At 37.6% G+C, this 19,222-nt stretch overlaps 1 protein-coding gene across 2 annotated transcripts in view; it reads left to right on the forward strand.

The window, feature by feature from the left end:
* LOC145976746 (uncharacterized) overlaps window positions 1-19,222 on the forward strand; it is a 166,937-nt gene that overhangs the window by 27,080 nt on the left and 120,635 nt on the right. For both annotated transcript variants that reach the window (XM_083108095.1, XM_083108096.1), the window contains exon 2: window positions 6,477-6,646. In XM_083108095.1, the coding sequence (XP_082964221.1) occupies window positions 6,590-6,646 (57 nt within the window). In that variant the 5' untranslated portion in view covers window positions 6,477-6,589. The remainder of the gene's footprint in view (window positions 1-6,476; window positions 6,647-19,222) is intronic.

Here is a 19,222-nt window from a genome sequence, read left to right on the forward strand (position 1 = left end):
CTGTTACCATCGGAAGACATGACGTTATATAGATATTATAAACCGTTATGTTTACGTTTCATTTCAAAGAAAAAAAAATTTTTTTATTCCATAATCATTTGAGCACAATTTTCTCAATTTATTTTTTTGACATTCAGTACAGGTAAATCGGAACACGACATGATTTAGCATCTCTCTCTAACAGCTTCTCTTTTATATGTAGCTTTTATATATATATAGCAACGGGGGACATTAATATTACATTTATAACGAACCGGTAATATAAATTATACATCTTTCTCGTTCTATATATTCGATATAATATAGACTTATAAACCAGATGTGTCCGCAATATATATATTTTGCAGCACGTAGGATTAAATGGCAAACACAATCTAAATGCCATAATCCGAACGTCCTTCAGGCACATGGCATCCGGGCGCACCTCCGATTCGTTACGCTCGCATCCTCCGTTCTTCTTGCGCGGAAAAGTCGCGAGCGCGCGCGCAGAGTACTTGAGAGGCAGAGCGTGTACTCGGTTCGGCCAGGGTTAGGTCTGGTGTGTGTGGCGAAGGGTACTTAATGGCTATTTAATTCCTAATCCAGCCGCGCGCCGCCGGCGCTACTTTCACGGTAATCTGTAGCCCGTTGCCATCTTCCTCGAAAACAGAAATACGGCAAAGACGGTCTAATCCACCGCATCTGGGATTCATGAATCCCTCTGGCTCCTCCGCCGCCGTCGCCGTCGCCGTCGCCGCCGCCGCCGCCTCGTTCTCCTTCTCCTGCTTGCTCTTCCTTCTCCTCCTCTTTCTCCTACTTCCTCATCCGCGAGAGCGACAGCGAGAGAATTCCCTACCCGCCTATCCTGGTCTACCCAATCGGCCGGCGGCTCCCACTCTTCCACTTTGTAGAGAGCTACTTCCATATTTACATGGGAGGTAGTCGCAAAAGCGAAGTTAGCGCGGCTAAGCTGATTTAAGCATTCGTTATTATAATTCTTAGGGAAGCGCCGCGGAGCTAACCCCAGTGAGGAAAAGAAAGAGAGAGAAAGACAGAGAGAAGCATACTCTCAACTTCTCTACCGCAGCGTTGTGCAACTCCCGGAGGATCTCGATTTGCAAAAGGTCACCCACAGTCGGTCCACAGCACGGTCCTTCGGCTCTGTTAATTCGCCATGCGAATTAGCTTGGACTTTTACTTCGTGACTCTTTATTTATGCCGTAGTTTATTTCCATTGTAATCGCGTATTATGCATGCTATCTTCGCGCTATGGATGATTTCATTAAATTTAATTCCGAGCAAACGATATAAAAATAATTTTATAATTCAAAATATTTTATTATTTATATAGAAAATAATTGAAAAATCGCAACAATTTTAATAACGAAATATATGCAGCATAGTATTTCTTGACACGAGAATCGTGATTTATTACGATATTATATTAGATTTCTCGAGAAACTCTTTCACAAAATTGTTAATAGAATATCAATTTTTCTTTAATTTTCAGCACGTGATTAGAAAATAGCGTTTCAATTGTCTCTAAATTCGAGCAAAATTCATATCTTGAGAGAAAAAGTATTTAGAAAATATTTTTTAACTAAAATAGCTGCGCAACCCCTCATCTTTCGATGCCATTTTTGACAGCATTAGAATCGACACTAGTGTGGTGATGATTTTTTGATGAATCTCGTCATTAGATGCTTTCATAGTAATTAGCAGTCGGGCAATAGCCTCGCTGCCTTCTTTCCCATTTATGTTCTGCACCTTGCGCGGCTCGAGAGTGCGATAATTAAGTTCGGTCCTCTTAGCACGCGCTCGCGCTTCTAGCCTAAAGGTATCCATGTCCCGGCGCGGTCGGTCATCGCAACCTCGAAATCCATCGTGCGCGATTAATTTCCCGTGGTCCCCTGGGCGAATTTCAGGCTCCACGATCGCCTTCGCCGCCTTGTCCGTCCGCACTCTTAATTAATAACCGAGGCAGCTGCCCTCGGACGCTGACGTCATTACTGATCTTTTTGCTCTCATTCTCTTTCTCTCTTTCTTTCTCTACGCATCTTTTTTTTCGCCTACCATCCCTTCCCCCGTCTTTCCTGAGATATCGTCGCTATATATTATCAGCACCACCAACTTGGAAACTCTTAATGAAGCTGTGCACCAGCCGCGGTCATGTCAAGTCCACCTTCCAAGTCTGAGACGCGATGACGGGATGATCGTTGTCGTCGAGACGAATGCAGCTCGCACCATGAAATTCGCAAAACAAATGCCGCTCGTTGATGCTTCTGCCGTATTCTCCGCTATCAGCTGCGGTAACCACATTTCTCTTTAGGGTAAAGGAACTCGCAAGGAGCCATGGCTCTCTCGAATGCGAGTCAGTGGATGCGCAGTAATGGCGATAATGATGATGGTGATAGAGGCTTTATGGGTCTTCAGAAAAACTGACGGCAGAGTGCGCGTGGAAAACGTATGAAGCGTGGTTAAGTTAAGCGAACCGATGTTGGATGCCCGGCTTGTTGCTAGGTTAAAACGATTGCTCGGTATCTAGCCGTGCGCAGCCGTAAATTGCCAAGTATCATTAAAAATTGGAAGGAAATATTTGTATCTTTCCCGGTACACTATAAAATCCACTCGCGCATTCGTAACAAGCACATTAATTTCATATTTTATGATAATTAAATTAGAGTAAACGATAAAATCATAGAGTATAATGACAGAAGGGGGGAGAGATGCATGCGCGTTAATATAAAAATTGAAAGAGCAGATGCGTGCGCGCACGCATATGTAATCAAAGACCAAATCTCATCAGAACGCACCGTAAAAGGCATCCGCGAACTGAAGCGGATCGTGGCAGGGATATCCTGCCATCTTCGGTCGTGCGTTTTGTCGGTATCGCCGAGCCTCGACGTATAAGCTTAGGCACGCCGGGGCTCGATAACGGATGGCCGGTCGTTACGGTAAATGTCTCACTCGGGGCCCCGAACGGCCGATGGAGACCACTGGGATAATGATATTATTACGGCCATCTTGATTCTCTCTTGGGCCACACTATCATCATACGTCACCCGTTGCGCGCGCGGTCGCGCCGTGAATCCACGCTGTATTACAGGCATATATTTCCTGGCGTGTCCCGGCGCGGGGCAGTTGCTTTTTGCTGCGCGGTTACAAAGTATGATGATCCCGGCGCGGACGTGCCTGTTGATGAAATCGTCAGGACGCCGCACCTGATCGCGGCCCGACTTAATATCGACGAGAGAACCCGGTGCCAGAGAGCCAAATGCTCGACTTCTTCGCGCGAGATGAAGCAATTTGCGCGGCGCGGCACCGGCCGTTGCAACGGTCTTCTTTCCGTCGTCGGAAAGCGCTGCCGCGACCGTGTCCGATCGCTCGGAGGACGAGCGTAATTGATTAGCTACTTAATTCGGAGATGAATTTCTACGGTACTCGACTGCTCTACGTTTCATTATCCCAAGTAATAGTAAATAACATGCGTTTAATCAACCGAATGGACATCGAGAAAAATGACAATCCAAAAATATGTATATTCGTGGAAAACTTGCAATTTGAAAAAAAATTGCAAGGGTAATATTGAATAGAAATTATAATAAAGTTACGTTCTCCAATATATTATCCACTCATTAATTAATACTGGACATTGCAATTTAATATATAGAACAATTGACATAGAGAAATGAGCGCAAATATGAGAAGAATGTAATTTTTGATTGTTGATGGACACGAGACATACGTGTCTAAGGAAATAACCGCATAAGAGCCTGTTTTAATCTTATTACGTATGTAGACGTGCTCTCGTTCACGCGATCGAGCAATTTAACACCCCGAAAAAACACGAGGGATTATTCTGTAGGTGTGCGTATATGTGGGTACGTGTAGTATGCGCATGTAGTCTCAAATCCAGGATCAAAAGGCACGTGTCTTTCGCGCGCGTAATTATCCGCATGAAGTGCATGCGTCAAGGACTCGCCTATAACGCTCTTCACGTTTATACGCAAATGTAGGTCAGCCTGTTTATCAATCATTTCTTAATATAGCTTCATTTCTTTCCCCCTTCCTCCCCCCTCCAATGATCCGCCTTCTATGCTCTATGCATCGAACCTTTATGCGAAGAGTTGCATTGATGAGCGCTTATTGTCGGTATTATTAAATTTATATACGAGTACCTCACGGTCATGCTAATAATACTACATTGAATACTTATCTATCTTGCACTATCACGATTGTAAAAGATGTTATAGACGTTGTACGATTACCGAGTAACATAAATTAGACAGATAAAAATATTTGTCCTCCTATCACACTTTAAAACGTAATGAAAAAGAAATATTTTATTTTATTATAATTTATCTTATTTTTTATTATCTAATTTATCATCTATGAAAGTGTGTGATATTTCTCTATAAATGCAATTATAAAAATTGCAACATTTTTTATTATATCTCGTTTTATTAATCTAAATAATAAAGATAAAGAAATAATAATAGCTTTCTCTATTGCATTGCAAAAGATAGTATTTTATTTTATCACTTATTTGATTCATATCTATGTCTCTATATCTATAAATATATTTTTAACGTTTGTAACATTTCTGTAAGAAATATATATTTTTGTAACTGTAGAAATTATACATTATATTTTATTATTTTGCATTTATTATGATTGATCTAAATAATAATAATAATAGTAATGAGCTAAAATTTGAAAGGTCATGATTTAATGAGTGATTAGCTATAATTAGCAACGCCGAAAAGGACCGATTAAGAATCGATCTAATAATACATTATTATCGGAATATATTTAATCAATTGGCATCATGCTAGCGATGCGATTAATGTTGATCAATTTGATGAATTTTCATTGCACGGTAATCGATACTGGTTATTATTAACAATAATACATATGACGCAAGTCTTTTTTTATCGTGTTGCACATTTAACCGGCAGATGCTTTTAGCGCGTCTGGACAAAAGCCGAAGAAGCGACGAATTAACAAGCGGAGACTGCGGTTTGACCCCGTTGCCCATCATAGAATCGAAATTCAAGAAGAACGTAACGCGCCGGACAGAGACGGGGCAAGAGAAACGGATAGAGAGTTTCGAAGAAGAGAGAAGAGAGGCGGACGCGTAGCCGGCCGTCAGCCTCAGCATCCTCTCTGATGAATTATTCTCCCCTGATCAGTAGTTCTCATTCGTTCGTTCTTTCCAGACGATACACTTTTTTATATATCGGTCGAATGGTACTTCATCTTTATTGAGAATCTCTGTCTACCGTTGATGAGGATTACCGGAGCTTTCTAAGTATTGTATTCCTCGTAGCGATTTCTCTCTCAGATTGTAGTTACTACATCTCGCGTATATATACCTTGTCTTTTTACGGTGCAAAAATCGCTGTTAGACGTATCGATAATCAATACAGCGTGATACAAGAATTGATACAAGTAGAAAGATTAAACTTGATAAGTATAAAAGAGACAGTTTAATTCTTTATACATGGCATATAGTGTATTTAGAATCTCGTAAAATTTATGATGCGATTTTTATCGATTATATAGAATATTATTATAATATTTTTTTTATTATCTAACGTTATCTAACGCAATTTGAGAGATGCATGCTCGAATGATGCTTGCGACTTCGCCTTCAAGTCATTCCATCGATTCGCATGTCGCGGACGTTTCGATGGGTCGAAATGTACAGCAGTTCGTTGAGAGAGCCACTGCAAATGCCCGATCAGGATCACCGGAGATGTCAGTCATCCTTTTGTTCTCCGATACGGTGTCTTTCCTATATCCTGTTTCAGGGTTCGCCGTGTAAACTCTCCGGTTCGCCATCGTCACCGTCGTCGACGAATGATGGCGTATAATAGGTCGCATAGCGACTATCCCGACTCGGTTAGTGCGCGCACATCGGGGAGGAACTTGCCGATTAACTCATCTACTATGGGCATTGTTGCCCTCAATGAGAGAGGACACCGGTCGCGCGTTTATTATGGGTGTCGTGTTATTATACTAACCTGGTCGCCTTTGTGTGCGCGCGGCGATATAAGTTTTCCGGTAGCCGCACAGACGGTATGGACATTTAGAGGTGATTTATACTAACGATCCGATTTGATTCGCGAGAGGTCAAATTAATCTATTAGCAAAATTGTTTAAATTAATATTTTAGAAATAGTTATATTAATTATTTCTACGTACTATTGTAGGCAAAGCTGATTTATATTACACCGTAAGAATTTAATATACCGAGTAGTAAGATGACAGTATGAGCTAAATTTCTTGGTATATTGTATCGCATTTGCTGAAAATTATTTGACGGCTATATTGTTATTCAGCAACTGCTGTTATTCAGCATATGTGCGATAACGAGTAAAAAAATACGCAAAATTTAATGACGCACGTAAATGTTACATTATATCAAAATTTGGATATATGTTTTGAATAGTGTAAATTAGAGAGTAATCCGTGCTTTCTGGTGCAAATTGCAGATAATCGGCGCGATCAATCTACGATGGGTATCGCGGAAGTCGAGGTGTCATTAAGAAGATTTTAATCGTGCGCTATTAATGTCGCGTTAGGGATAAGGAATAAGGGAGTCAAGATGGATCAACGCGCAGAGCTCATCGAGCCTCCTGAAGGAACAGGACGTTTCTTTGCGGTAAGTACTTTGCCAAAATGACTTTATTTGCACGACGTAACGCGCTCATAATTAATATACTGATGGCACGCGATGCAATTACTATACTGATGGCGAGAGTTTAACGCTTTGACCAAAGATCTATGAATAACAAAGAGCACTCGGGCGCTTTTAATGGCGTGTCAGCGTAATACCATCGTAGAAATTTATGAATATTTGACATGTACACAAACCAATCATAAAATGACTCAGGACATAAATAATCTTAAAGTATCCGTTTACAATAATGTGTGGGTGGAATAACATGCATGTTGCAGCAAGTTCTATGAGCAGCTAAATTATAGATTAAATTTCACAACTTATTCATTGATGAACACTTTTTTTATTAATTACTCTTGCGCTGTTTGTCATTTTAATGTCACGTGGAGAATGTTTACCATGCAACTTCCCTGCCGAACCTCTCTCACAGCGATGATTCTACTTGAAGAATCTTGGCGCATTCGATCCGTGCAAACATCCTCCTCCGCCGACGCTGCACGAGAGCGAGATAGAGTTTGAGGTATATATACTCCTGCCGGATAAGTATCAAGTATACAGGTCGGGCAGAGATATAGTCGGCCAGTATCGACCGGGTAGCCAAGTTCAACAGCCAATCCCCGGCTGCGCATTAAAACCACGCCCTTTATTTCGCGGTTGCATTAGCCTCATCTCGCGAGCTGTATTTAAGTCAAGATGGAATACTTAGTTTCTTCCACTTTCATTCGCGAGGTTGGAGGGAAGGGGAGAATCGTGAGACGATGTTCCCCGGTCGTAGCGAGTTGAAAGCAGAGTGACGGCTTTTATATTATTTGCCACCGCAGTGTTCCATTGAATTAACGCGTTTCTTAAATTATTTCTACGGCACAACAACGCCGGTGATGATTGGCACATTCGAGAATCCGCAATATAAAAAAACGAATTGTTATTAATATTTGTATCGCTACCTCTTGCGCTCTTACGAATTTAATATATAATAAAATGATCGTGATAAAATTAACACGTGCCCGAAATATTTGTTTTATCCTTCTTTTTTAATTCATTACGATATTGATAAATTTGAAATTTTTAACGATTTTACATCTCTTTGCGAAACAATCTGCGATTCGAAATTCCGTTGTTATACGAAATTTGGATAACCGCGGCGAGAGAAATTAGCGGTGTTGATTATTGTATAGACTACAAGCTGGTTATTCATGGGAATTTGATGAGAACGAGCCTCGCAGCGTAATATACAAACACCAGAGCGGCTCGCTGACGATTAATTGAATTCACTTGATCGTAACGAGGAGGAATAATTACCTCTGACGCACCCGTATACTAGTATTACAAATCACTTGAGAAAGTATCATTAAAAACAGCCGCAATCGTAGTAGCTTACCAATGTCTGCGACTTGATAGATGCTTTTATTAAAATTGATATTCAAGTAATATAATATAAAATTATCTTCAATTAGGTAAGAAATGGATCATATTTTCTTCTCAAGATATTTCATTATGTGTACACATTCATCGTGTTAATTTTTATTTTACGTAATAAAATTTCGAATAATCAAATGTTCTTAATTGCGACAGAAAAATTAGTACAGAAAAATTAGCCGTTTATATTGTGTAATCGATTTACAACGTCTCGATTTTTTTTACATTATATATTTATAGATAAATGTGCTGTAACAATTCTTATTTTGAGATACATTTCAAGAATTTACCAAAAAGATGGTTTACAGCCATCAACAAATTCGTATTTGCATAAGTAAGGAATTTGCTGTCGGTAAAAGCAGGGCAGGGGTAGTTCGAGTTTCAGAACCTCGTAAAGGATATCGGGTAGTGGATGGAAGGTGTACGTCGGATCGAAACGAAGGAACAGAAAGCTCTCGTTAATGAGCTTCCTCACCCTCAAAGCTTTGAGAAAGCCGGTTACACTCGTCTCACTCACCCCGGCGGAGCGAGAGAGTCGTTCAATTCAAAGCTTCCAGGAAATTATACGTCTGTTACCGTTCTATCGCGAGGAAAGGCTCAAACCCGGGGCCTAATAACGGCAATATCGTATTTTAATCTCGGCTCAAGGAAGTGCATTTGTCATTCCCTCGTCGCACAAAGGAACTCCTCGTTTTAGAAACTGCAATTATCCGACAAAATTATTCGCTGAATTCAGTCGCGCGCGATCACCTCTCGTATAGATTGAAATTTGCTGAATCAAAAACAGGTATAATTTCATGGATATTTATAAAAATCGTTTGACTTTATCGAGATTATTTTTACCTTTAAGCTAGGACACTCTCTCTGTAATTTCCTTGCAGAACATTTTCGCATAAGCTTAATCTGATCATGTATCTGATCATGTACAATAGTTAACGTAATAATCAATAATTTTTTCTCCTAGAATGATAAAATATCTGTTCACATGCGATATGATTCTTAAAAAAATTAGATTAATACATTAATTTTGTTACATTTTTTATAATTATTTTCGTATATTTAATTAAATAATATATAATCATAAATTTATATTATATAATTATATTTTATTACATAATAATAAATTTTTATTTTTGAAGTTTGTTCCAAATTTATTCTATACAATTTAGTTTTGTATCAATTCTTGTCGATCTCCCGTTATATTAATACTAGTCACTTGAATAACGTGCCCGTTATAAACCACTTTCGACGAGTCCGCGAAGTTTCGCGACACTTTGGTGCCATCGCTCGTATCATGAAGCTTCGATTTTCTATCGCGGCCGCGTTGAAAACTCGTGGGCATTAGACGAGAGCCCATCTGGTTGAGGTGGCACTCGCGCAAAGTATTTTCCATTGGCGCGACGCGGAGTTTGTACTTTGTCGCAATGCCTGTGACGGCAATTTCTCCGGGGATGGTTACTTACAGTGTTGGCTTAAACAACATACTTAACCGGGCTACTTAGTACTCACGGGGGCGCAGACGTACCCCTTGCAATAATAACATTTCGCCCCCTTTAATCCGCGGCCTGCTGTTAGTCCTCGGCTAAGTATCTGTCCTCCTCGTTCCCGGCATTCCCGCTCCATCGGGTAACTTTCCCTCCCTCCTCTCTTCTCTTCCCCTCATTCCCCTCTCGTCGCCCCTACGAAATCAAAACACGGAAAAGCCGATACAGTTTTGCGTAATACCCTCTTCGTCAGAAAGTTCCTCGCGGTGTTTTCTAGCCACGTCGCTAAGAGCGGCCTTTTCTGGATGGCGAGAGGAACTGTTTTGTGTACAAATTGCACTAACAATGGCTTAAACGATTTTTATTCATTGCCGTTTGCGTATCGGCCAAAATTTGCTTGAGAAATAAAAGACGTCGATTAATTGAAAAAATAGCATATTGTAGTTTGTAATAAATAATTTTTTAATTTCTCCTTCTTTTTAAAAATATAACATAAAATTTTTCATCATTTTTTTTCTATGTACATATTGTTAAATTAAAATTAAATTTTGCGCAATGATATTTATATATTCTGAATTAATCCAACTGAGATTGAAAACTTGAGATCATTGTATAATGATTCACTAGCATGCTTTCGAAAAATTTGAAAGCGATTCAGTGTTACATTTTAGATCGATTCTATACGTTTTGCGATATATTATGATGTCAATTTAATTTCTTGCGCGATAATTGATCATTAGCTTTACTCGTTGACCAAATCGTAAAACAGTCAATATTCTGCATGATACGTAAATGCAATTTCGTCGCAATCTAGAATGTCAAGACTGTCGGAGATTCTGACATTTCGCCGGATTCTGGTGAATGTCGTGATGGAAGCATGGGTATGGATGGGGGATAAGATAATGCGCGGTAGGCGGGATGTGGACCCCTATATATAAGTTCTATGGAGTTAGTAGATACCCCGTCGGGCACAACATAAACCCCATAGTGCTAAGCGGCTTAGTACCTCGTAAGGGCACTGACGCCTGACATATCCATGTATACCCTGCTCCGGATGTCTCGCGATTCAAACGTAGGTTTCCTTCATGGAGATACTCGTATGAGTCTTTGAGAACCTTCGCAAATTCAGTTGAGAATATTTGGCAACGATAAACTTGGAGAAGAATTTTTCTAATGCCAAAATATTTCGATCTATTTACATTTTGCAAAAAAGCTATATGTACAATTTTTTGCGAAAATTAATTATAGCATTGGCGAATTTATAAAATTTGATTTTTTCTATTTATATATGCGTTTTTACATATAAAATTATACAAATGACAATTAATTGGTTAATTAATTAACGCGTATTTACAATTGTCAAATTTGATTACAAAATTCTTGACATTATTATTACTATATTGAATCAATATGTATAAGCATCGTATTGCGTATCGCATTGCTTTGCAAGCAACAATATATGACTCTCAGCTACTATAATATTTTGTTTTTCCCATGACGTTACTGCCTTCCCGTTATGGGGGCCGAAGGGCGACGTATGACACACCCCCATTGAAATCCCATGCACGGGATATACTTAAATTAAACGGACGCCGGTGTCGTATTATGGCACAGAATAGTAAGTTATATCTAACCTCTCATTAACCCCGTGTGAACCTGAATCAGAACCCCACGTGAAAAGCGAGACGTCGATTTTCAAATTAAAAATCTGCAGGGAGGTGTTATTACTTTGTTAAGAACATTCACGGAATAAAAATTTATTATTCGTTAGTATTAAACAAGCTTACATAAATGACCATAAATAGTTATGTATGTGTATATGTAATTATATATAGAATTTATAATACTCACGATTTAGGCGGAATTGTAAAAATGTTAATTTATAAAATATAAATATATTCAAATTATTTAAGCAATATCCACAAAATAGAACAATTAATATTTTAATTTATAATTATTGTGCGCAATCTTTTCCATGCTCTTTAAACAGATTCTTGATAAAAAAATAATTTTTTTTATTAGATATAAACTTTTATCAAATATAATGAAAAATAAAAATCTAATTTTTAAAAATAATCTAAATAATTATAAATAAATAAGTTTTGTACTTACCTCACGGTTGCTCCGCCGTCGCCTGATACCTCACTGGGCCTGTTTTTCTCCTTTTGTTCATCCTTTACTGCTCATTCATGGCACTCACTCGCGAAAACACGGTTAATTACGCACACACACTAATCACTATAATACGACGATCGCGTGATACTTTGCACGGCACTCCCGATGTTAATCGCACGCGATGTATACTTTATTATATTGAAAATAATGCAAAAATTAGGATCTAGGTTCGGAATTCCAAAATCATACAATTTTATTCACGTGTCATTCTCTGTAAAGTGCTATCTTTGTCGTTAACAAATAGTATGCTCTCAGATTTTACCATCTCGCATTATATCATAAATGTATAAATGTGTACGAAAAGTTAAAATTAAAGATACATATTCGCAGAATGCGATATTCGAAAATATGTCGCTTTATTAATTACTCGCGCGATAAATCTCAATCAAACAAATTATGTATATAAAATGTTTTAAAAAAAAATCACGTAAAATATGCTAATAAGTCACCGCGATATATAAATGCTAAATTTTTTATTATGCGATTGGTAAATATTTTTCAGTATATTACTATACTTAATTAAATGCGTTATAATGTTGCGCAATTTAATCATTTTATACTCACAATTTTTGTTAACAATCGTAAAACTCGGAAAATAAAATCAGCAATTTTATTCGGATATCATACGAGATGCGTTAATTTTATTAAGAGATAATAATCAATCAAATATGACACATTATATTTTAAAAATTGTATGAAATATTCTCGTTTGGCATTGCTTAGTACTTGTCGCGATCGTAGTTCGAGAGATAATACGACACACGAGCGCCGAACTTTGGTAACATACAACGCGCTATTGTTTACATACTTTGTTGTTATTCGCGCAGCGAGACTCGAGCGTCAAGGTAATGGGGGGGGATGCTCCGATTCATATTTCTCGAACGACATCGCGTGGTACTTTGCGTAGCACTTCTGATGTTAACCACACGTACTTTATTACATTGAGAATATAAAATTAAGTATTTGCATGCGATATCTTAAAATATGTTGTCGCTTTGCTGATTATTTATGTGATATATCGAACGAAGAAATCACGTAAAGTACACGTTTTAACAAATTATCGAGATATAAACATCGAGTATTTACTGCAGTGTTAACAAGTATTAAAATATGAGATTGAAGCAGATTATTTAAATGAGTTACAATTTCGCGTAACTCGATTTCAATCTGTTCTAAACTCGCGACTTTTATCAATGATTGAAAAGTATGAAAATTAAATACATTGTTTTATTCTGATGCCGCGATATCACACGAGTCGAGCTAATTATTAGTTAAGGTACGATAAAACAGCGGGAATTAATTAATCACATAGTAATTGCTAATTCTAATAATTGCGTTTCATATCTTTTAGTACTTGTCACGATCGTTGTTCAAAAAATAATATGACGTCACTCGGAATGTCTCCCACCATTATCTTGACGCTCGAGTTTCACCGAATAACAATAGGCGTTTTTCAGCAAGCGACACAGAGGACAGTGAATCATTTCATCCTTATTCACATTCGGCAATCAACAAGGATGAAATGATACACTGTGTCCTCTGTGTCGCTTGCTAAAAAATGTCCAATAACGATAAATGCTAGGTAATACCAAACGATATTTCGTACAATTGTTACGATTGATAGTGTGTATCGTCATGATTAATTGATTACTATCTCTTAACAAAATTATATATGTATATATATTATAACTTATTAAAATATTTTACGTGGTTTTTTAAAATATGTATTTTTTTACATGAATTTCTTTTTACATTTTTTATTGTCCGATCAAGATCTATTGCGCGAGTAATCAACAAAGTAATTATAAATGTATTTTCGAAAATCGCATTCTGCGAATATTTATCTTTAATTTTAACTAAAACATTTATTCATTTATAATATAATGCGAGATAGTAAAATCTGAAAGCACACTATTAACAACGAAACAAAAGATTTATTCGTTAACAATAAAGCACTTGCGTGGCGAGTGACATGTGAATAGAGTCGTACAATTTTGGAATGTCAAACGCATCATAATTTTTACATTGTTTTCAATATAATAAAGTATACGTCGCGTGCGATTAATATCGGGAGTGTCGTGCAAAGTATCACGCGATCGCTGTATTATAATGATAAGTGTGCGCGATCGTGATTACCTGTGTTTTCGCGAGTGAGTGCCATGAATGAGCAGTAAGGGACGAACAAGAAAAGAGGAATAAGCCCGGAGAAGTATCAGGCAAACAATCATGAGGTGAGCAAAATTAATTTGTTATCTTTGTTAGTTGTAAAATTAAGTGCTTGTTTATTTCTACTGGTAATAATTTATTTTACATCAAAATAAAGTATATCTGCGGAGTATATTTTAGATTTTATTTCGAATTTTTAGAAATATTTATAATAAAATATTTCTAATAACAATTATATTATAATAATAATTTTAATACTTTTATATATTTTTATATAGATAGATATATGGATAAAACATTTCAAAATTTTTCAGAAATTGTATAATTTTTTAATTAAAAATTTGTTTAAAAAACGAATAGAAAACTCCATTACAATGATTTTTTTTAAATATTAATTATTTTCAACATTTCTGTTATACATATGTACATATATAATTTGTATATATTTTACGGATCGACATTGTGTTATGTATATTAGAACTCTGATGTTGCATCGTATTGATAAATAATGAAATTTATATAAATGATTTCAAATAGTAATTTATATATAATCATTTTTACAAGAGAAAGAGAGAGAGAGAGTCTATTTAGTACTAGTAATTTTAAGTTTTTGATCCAAAAACGCTCCAAAAATAAACTGTTTCATTACGGGTTATTGCAAAATGTAAGTAACATTTTAAGCGGATTCGTATTCATGAACATTTTGGAAACATATGCGTTTTTTAAGTTATTTATCAGTACTATTCTGAATTTTTATTATACGAAAAAATCAATCAAAGTTATATATAGACTATAGAGAATAGCAATGATTAAATAGTAAATTGTAAAAGATCCGCACTAAAACATTTTTTGTGGAAAAATAAAATATTAATCGGGAAATCACATGCGATATCATAGATGAAAATACTAACTATTATCGAGCCAAACCGCTCGTAAAAATGTTGAAAACAGATCCGCTTAATCAAATAAAGCCCACATCGGCTAACAATCGATTTTACAAATATTTGTTGACTTTTTTGTCACTAGTCGAGGCGCGAGTAAACAAAATCAGAGGCCGATTTATCGGCGCGCGAGCAAACGCCATTCCGTGTTATTGTTGCGCCATTATTCCGCGACACGATAATTCTCACAATGTTCACCTTTTCGGGCCCGTCGTTTCATGCTTTTCCGAGTCCTCTTCGGACTCTTAAGCAGCTAAGAGAGCCTATGATCCGTGATCGTTGTGACCGGAAGAGGAGATCACGAGAGAGCGCACGGGCGTAGCGAAAGCCTGAAAAACTTCTTTACCGCAACAATGGCGTATGCCGGTTTTAAAAAGATCCAGCGAAGATTTATCCTCACTTTCACACCTCCCTGCGACGTCGGGCTGCCGCGGGTCGACCTTAAGACCTACAACAAATACCTGACGAGCGTAATCTGCAGGGGCTCTACCGTAGCGGGAGGGCCCCTGCGCCAGCCCCATTATGATATTCGCGGTATTGTCGGGGTGTCGAATCTGTCTACAAATAACCACTAGAGAAATGGTTACTCAGTCGTTACTCTCTTTCGCTCCCTGGCCCTTCTTCGCGTTCCGTTCCCTTCGTCGCACGTTCCTTCATCTCGTTTGCTCGTTCGTTCATCGCCCTCCATCTCTCTCTCGCCATCGCTCTCATTCCGCGTCTGTACCATTCAGAGTGGACTACATTATTTCGTTGTAAGGCCCCGACCACACCGCATTATCCTAAACATCTAAATCCGGACAGCTGGAGCCCAGTCAGCGGCTCCCAACTTAATCCTGAAAGCATTCCGTTTGCACGCCGATTATTTTTTTTATATATCTTTCCGGCAAAAACGATTATGAGATTAAATATTATCGTATCATTGACTATTTGATATAAAAATACAGATAAATAAAAATAAAGTTGTCGTACGATCTTTTATAACTTAATAATATTACAATGAGAGACGATTTTTTGTGCTCTTATAATAATATGTTTTTATGACGATATATGATTTTTGAAATTGTTTATTGTGTGTTCTCTTAAAAATATCTAAAGAGTAATTCATTGAATTTACTATATATTTGAATGTGTATTATTTAATATATCTCTGCAAGTTTTTAATGCAATGTATTGTTATGCAAAGTTTCCATGTTAAGAAATAGAGATTCGAAAGTATATTTCGCGATTGTTTGCTTGAGAAGCCTCTTTTCCATTTCGAAAGTTTTATATTGTAACTTTAACATATTGACGATGAGAACCACTTCCTAATGAATGCGCCAGAGGTGTCAGAGCAGCAACTGTCAAAACACGACCGGCAAGACGGCGACCGTGCCATCGAGCGCACGACAGAGATGAACGATAGCAGGGCGAGGGTAGACAAAGACAGAACGGACCTTTTCACGCCATATTGGATGTACCTCGGAAACGGTGCACGCCACCGAAGCCTATCGATAATCGCGATATCCATCCCATTATTCCATCACAAAATTCCTACATTTGTTCGTTGCGCCCGTACACAACGAGCTGTTCCGGGGTTCTTATGTAACGCTTTTCGATCTCCCTCCGCCATCGTTCTTTTGTCGAATTGTTGTCGATATGATCGACTATAATCGAATAAATCAACATTTTTTTGATAAATAGATCAGAATTTCACAATTGTAATTGGTCAGAGTTTCACAACTGTTTTATTAATAGTTGTTTATAATTTCACATCTGTTTTTTTATTTTTTTTTTCTAATTTGGTGTAGGTATACAATGATTATTGTGCAGTAAAATCATTTTTGTTTAAAATTTGATATGTAAACTCGATTATTGGTTGACAATGCGTCACGTATACAGACTCTTTGATCAATTTAAAATTTTGACCTTTTCATAGCCAACGTTCTTTTATGCACGTTGTAATCTTAAATCTTATTAATCTTATTAAACGAATGACGCTCTTTGCATAAAAAAACGCTCGCTTACGTAAATCTGTATTTAAAAAATTTTTTTAAATTTTGCTCTCCAGTTGCACGACTCCTTTTAATGCATCTTATGACTGTTTCATTTAAAATCTGTCATTTTAAAGTCTTCTCGCAATAATTGCAAAAGAAGAAAAAAAATTGATTTAACATATCGTAGACATATACCGCCGTGTGATAGAGACACGAGTCTCATAATATCTCTTAAAAGTCACCGAGTTGAAAGCCACCGCGACGGAGTCGAGAGCATAGCGTAAAAGTCCGCGTGTATCCATTCCCCGCATCCCTACGGCTCCATCTTCGTGTCTGGAAATCTACCCAGCTGCCAAGCACCTTCGGCGTAGGGGAAAAACGTAGTCGACGTGTGACAGAAGAGGAGGAAAATGAGAGAGAAAGGTGGAGATGGGAGAAAGAGAGAGGAAGTGGTTGCATGTGGAGCAGGGTGGAGTCGACATCGAGAGTGAGCTTAGGCGTGCGCCCTGGGCATATCGGCTTTTCGGGAGAGTCTTGGTCGATGCTCCCTGGTTCCTGGTTAACCCACGGGATCGGTTACAAGCCAACCCGGCCAGCCGATTGGTTCATTTTGTCAGCGACACCCGCCTACGCCTGTTATCGCGCAACTACTTTATCTGTCTGCCTCTCTCCCGTTATATCATTCTCTCTCTCTTTCCTATCTATCCGCCTCCTCTCCTCCTCTCTGATTCCTCTCTCTTCTACCCATCGACCGTTTTATTCTGCGCATTCTGTTCCTATTTCTCTCGTCGATAATCTATCCTTCCTTCGTCGCGCTCTTTCTAACTCGCGTTTGTTTCGTGCCCGACTCGGCTCTCCTCGCTTTTGACCTTCGACGAAAAAAGATCGTCTGGACACGACTCTAAGATCGTTAACGGCCGATGACTCCGCAATTTTTTGACGTTCCGGCGTGGAAGCGTGTGACGTGCGAACCTGTGGGAAGGACGGATGATTTCAGCAACGACGCGGTCTTGTGCTCTTTCTCGCGCGATATCGTTTTAATCGTAGAGCAACACGCGAACGTAATGGGAAATTGCTAATGAGAGATTTTATAAATAAAATAATAATTAGCATTCGGCGATATATACAGTTCGCATATACAGTTTTCATTGTTAGAAATATATCACGCTTCGTCCAACAACGTGGATTGTACTTGCGGTTTGTCGTTATCATTATCACGTGTCCAGCGTTGTAGAATCGCGCGGCGTAAATGTTAAGCTATTTTAATGCATCGATGCGTTTAACGCGTTCCATGGATTAAGCGCGAAATTTGCCACTTCGTTTAACAGTCAGGACGGGACAGGACGTATAATAGATGCGAGGATGCGAACAAAATACTCATATGATGGTCCGTTGTAATGTCATAATAATCTGTTAATATATTTTCGCGCGAACGTATGTACAAGCGCAAATAATAATAATATTAATAATAATAATAATAATAATAATAATAATATTAATAATAATGTTTCATTTGCATTCTTCGTATATTTATATATATATAATTTCGTATCGATAGTCGTCTTTAGGTAAATTACGTAAGTCTTTACCTATAGTACATGTATATATACTATATATATATGTATATTTTTTGTATGTATAGTATACGTACTGTATAATATGTTCATATTTATAAGACGGATTATACAAGAATTTCGCTAGAGTCTATCTACAAAGACAAGGACGAAAGCGTGAGGGTCCTATCGTCTCGCGCTTAATAAGATCGATTGTGACCGTACCCGGCCTCGAAATTCTCTTTTTAATATTCTTCTTATTCCCGGAGTGACGCAAGTCTTTCCCAAAGAGCCAGGCGATTAATGAAATATACAAAGTCGCTAGTTACTATTTGATCTAACGGAGAGAGAATTGACGGAAAGAGGGGAGCGTAAAGTGGCTCGTTGGTTCTGCAAGGGTCGTTTCGCGCTTAGCATTTTTCTACGGAATAAATCGTGCTTTTTCTCTCGTTTATTGTTAGACCAGAGTTGTTCTTGTAGCTATATTTATATAAAGTACTAAATTTTCTCCACTTTTCATAATGAGATTATAATGATATAATACAATAGAATACATGTACAGTTATATTAATAACGTAAATAACTCTGATATATAAACAATTACGCTACAAACATAACTGTGGTCCGAAAACGATATATATCAAGATATTGTAAATTCATATTTAAAACAATGGATCGTAAAAATTTAAAGTTTGAATGAGTGAATAATAATAATTTTGATACAAAATGTCAAAAGAAGCAGGAATGGAATGTATTGTTTCTATGAATGGAATTTATAAAGAAAGCTGCAATTTTTTTTATGAAGAAGAAAGAGAATGCACATAATTATACTTAATAATATTTTGTGTAA

This window comes from Camponotus vicinus, unplaced genomic scaffold (genome assembly GCF_025532165.1).
Source record: "Camponotus vicinus isolate PSW18456_S1 unplaced genomic scaffold, iyCamVici1.0 SCAF_9, whole genome shotgun sequence".
In the NCBI taxonomy this organism is placed as follows: Eukaryota; Metazoa; Arthropoda; class Insecta; order Hymenoptera; family Formicidae; genus Camponotus; species Camponotus vicinus.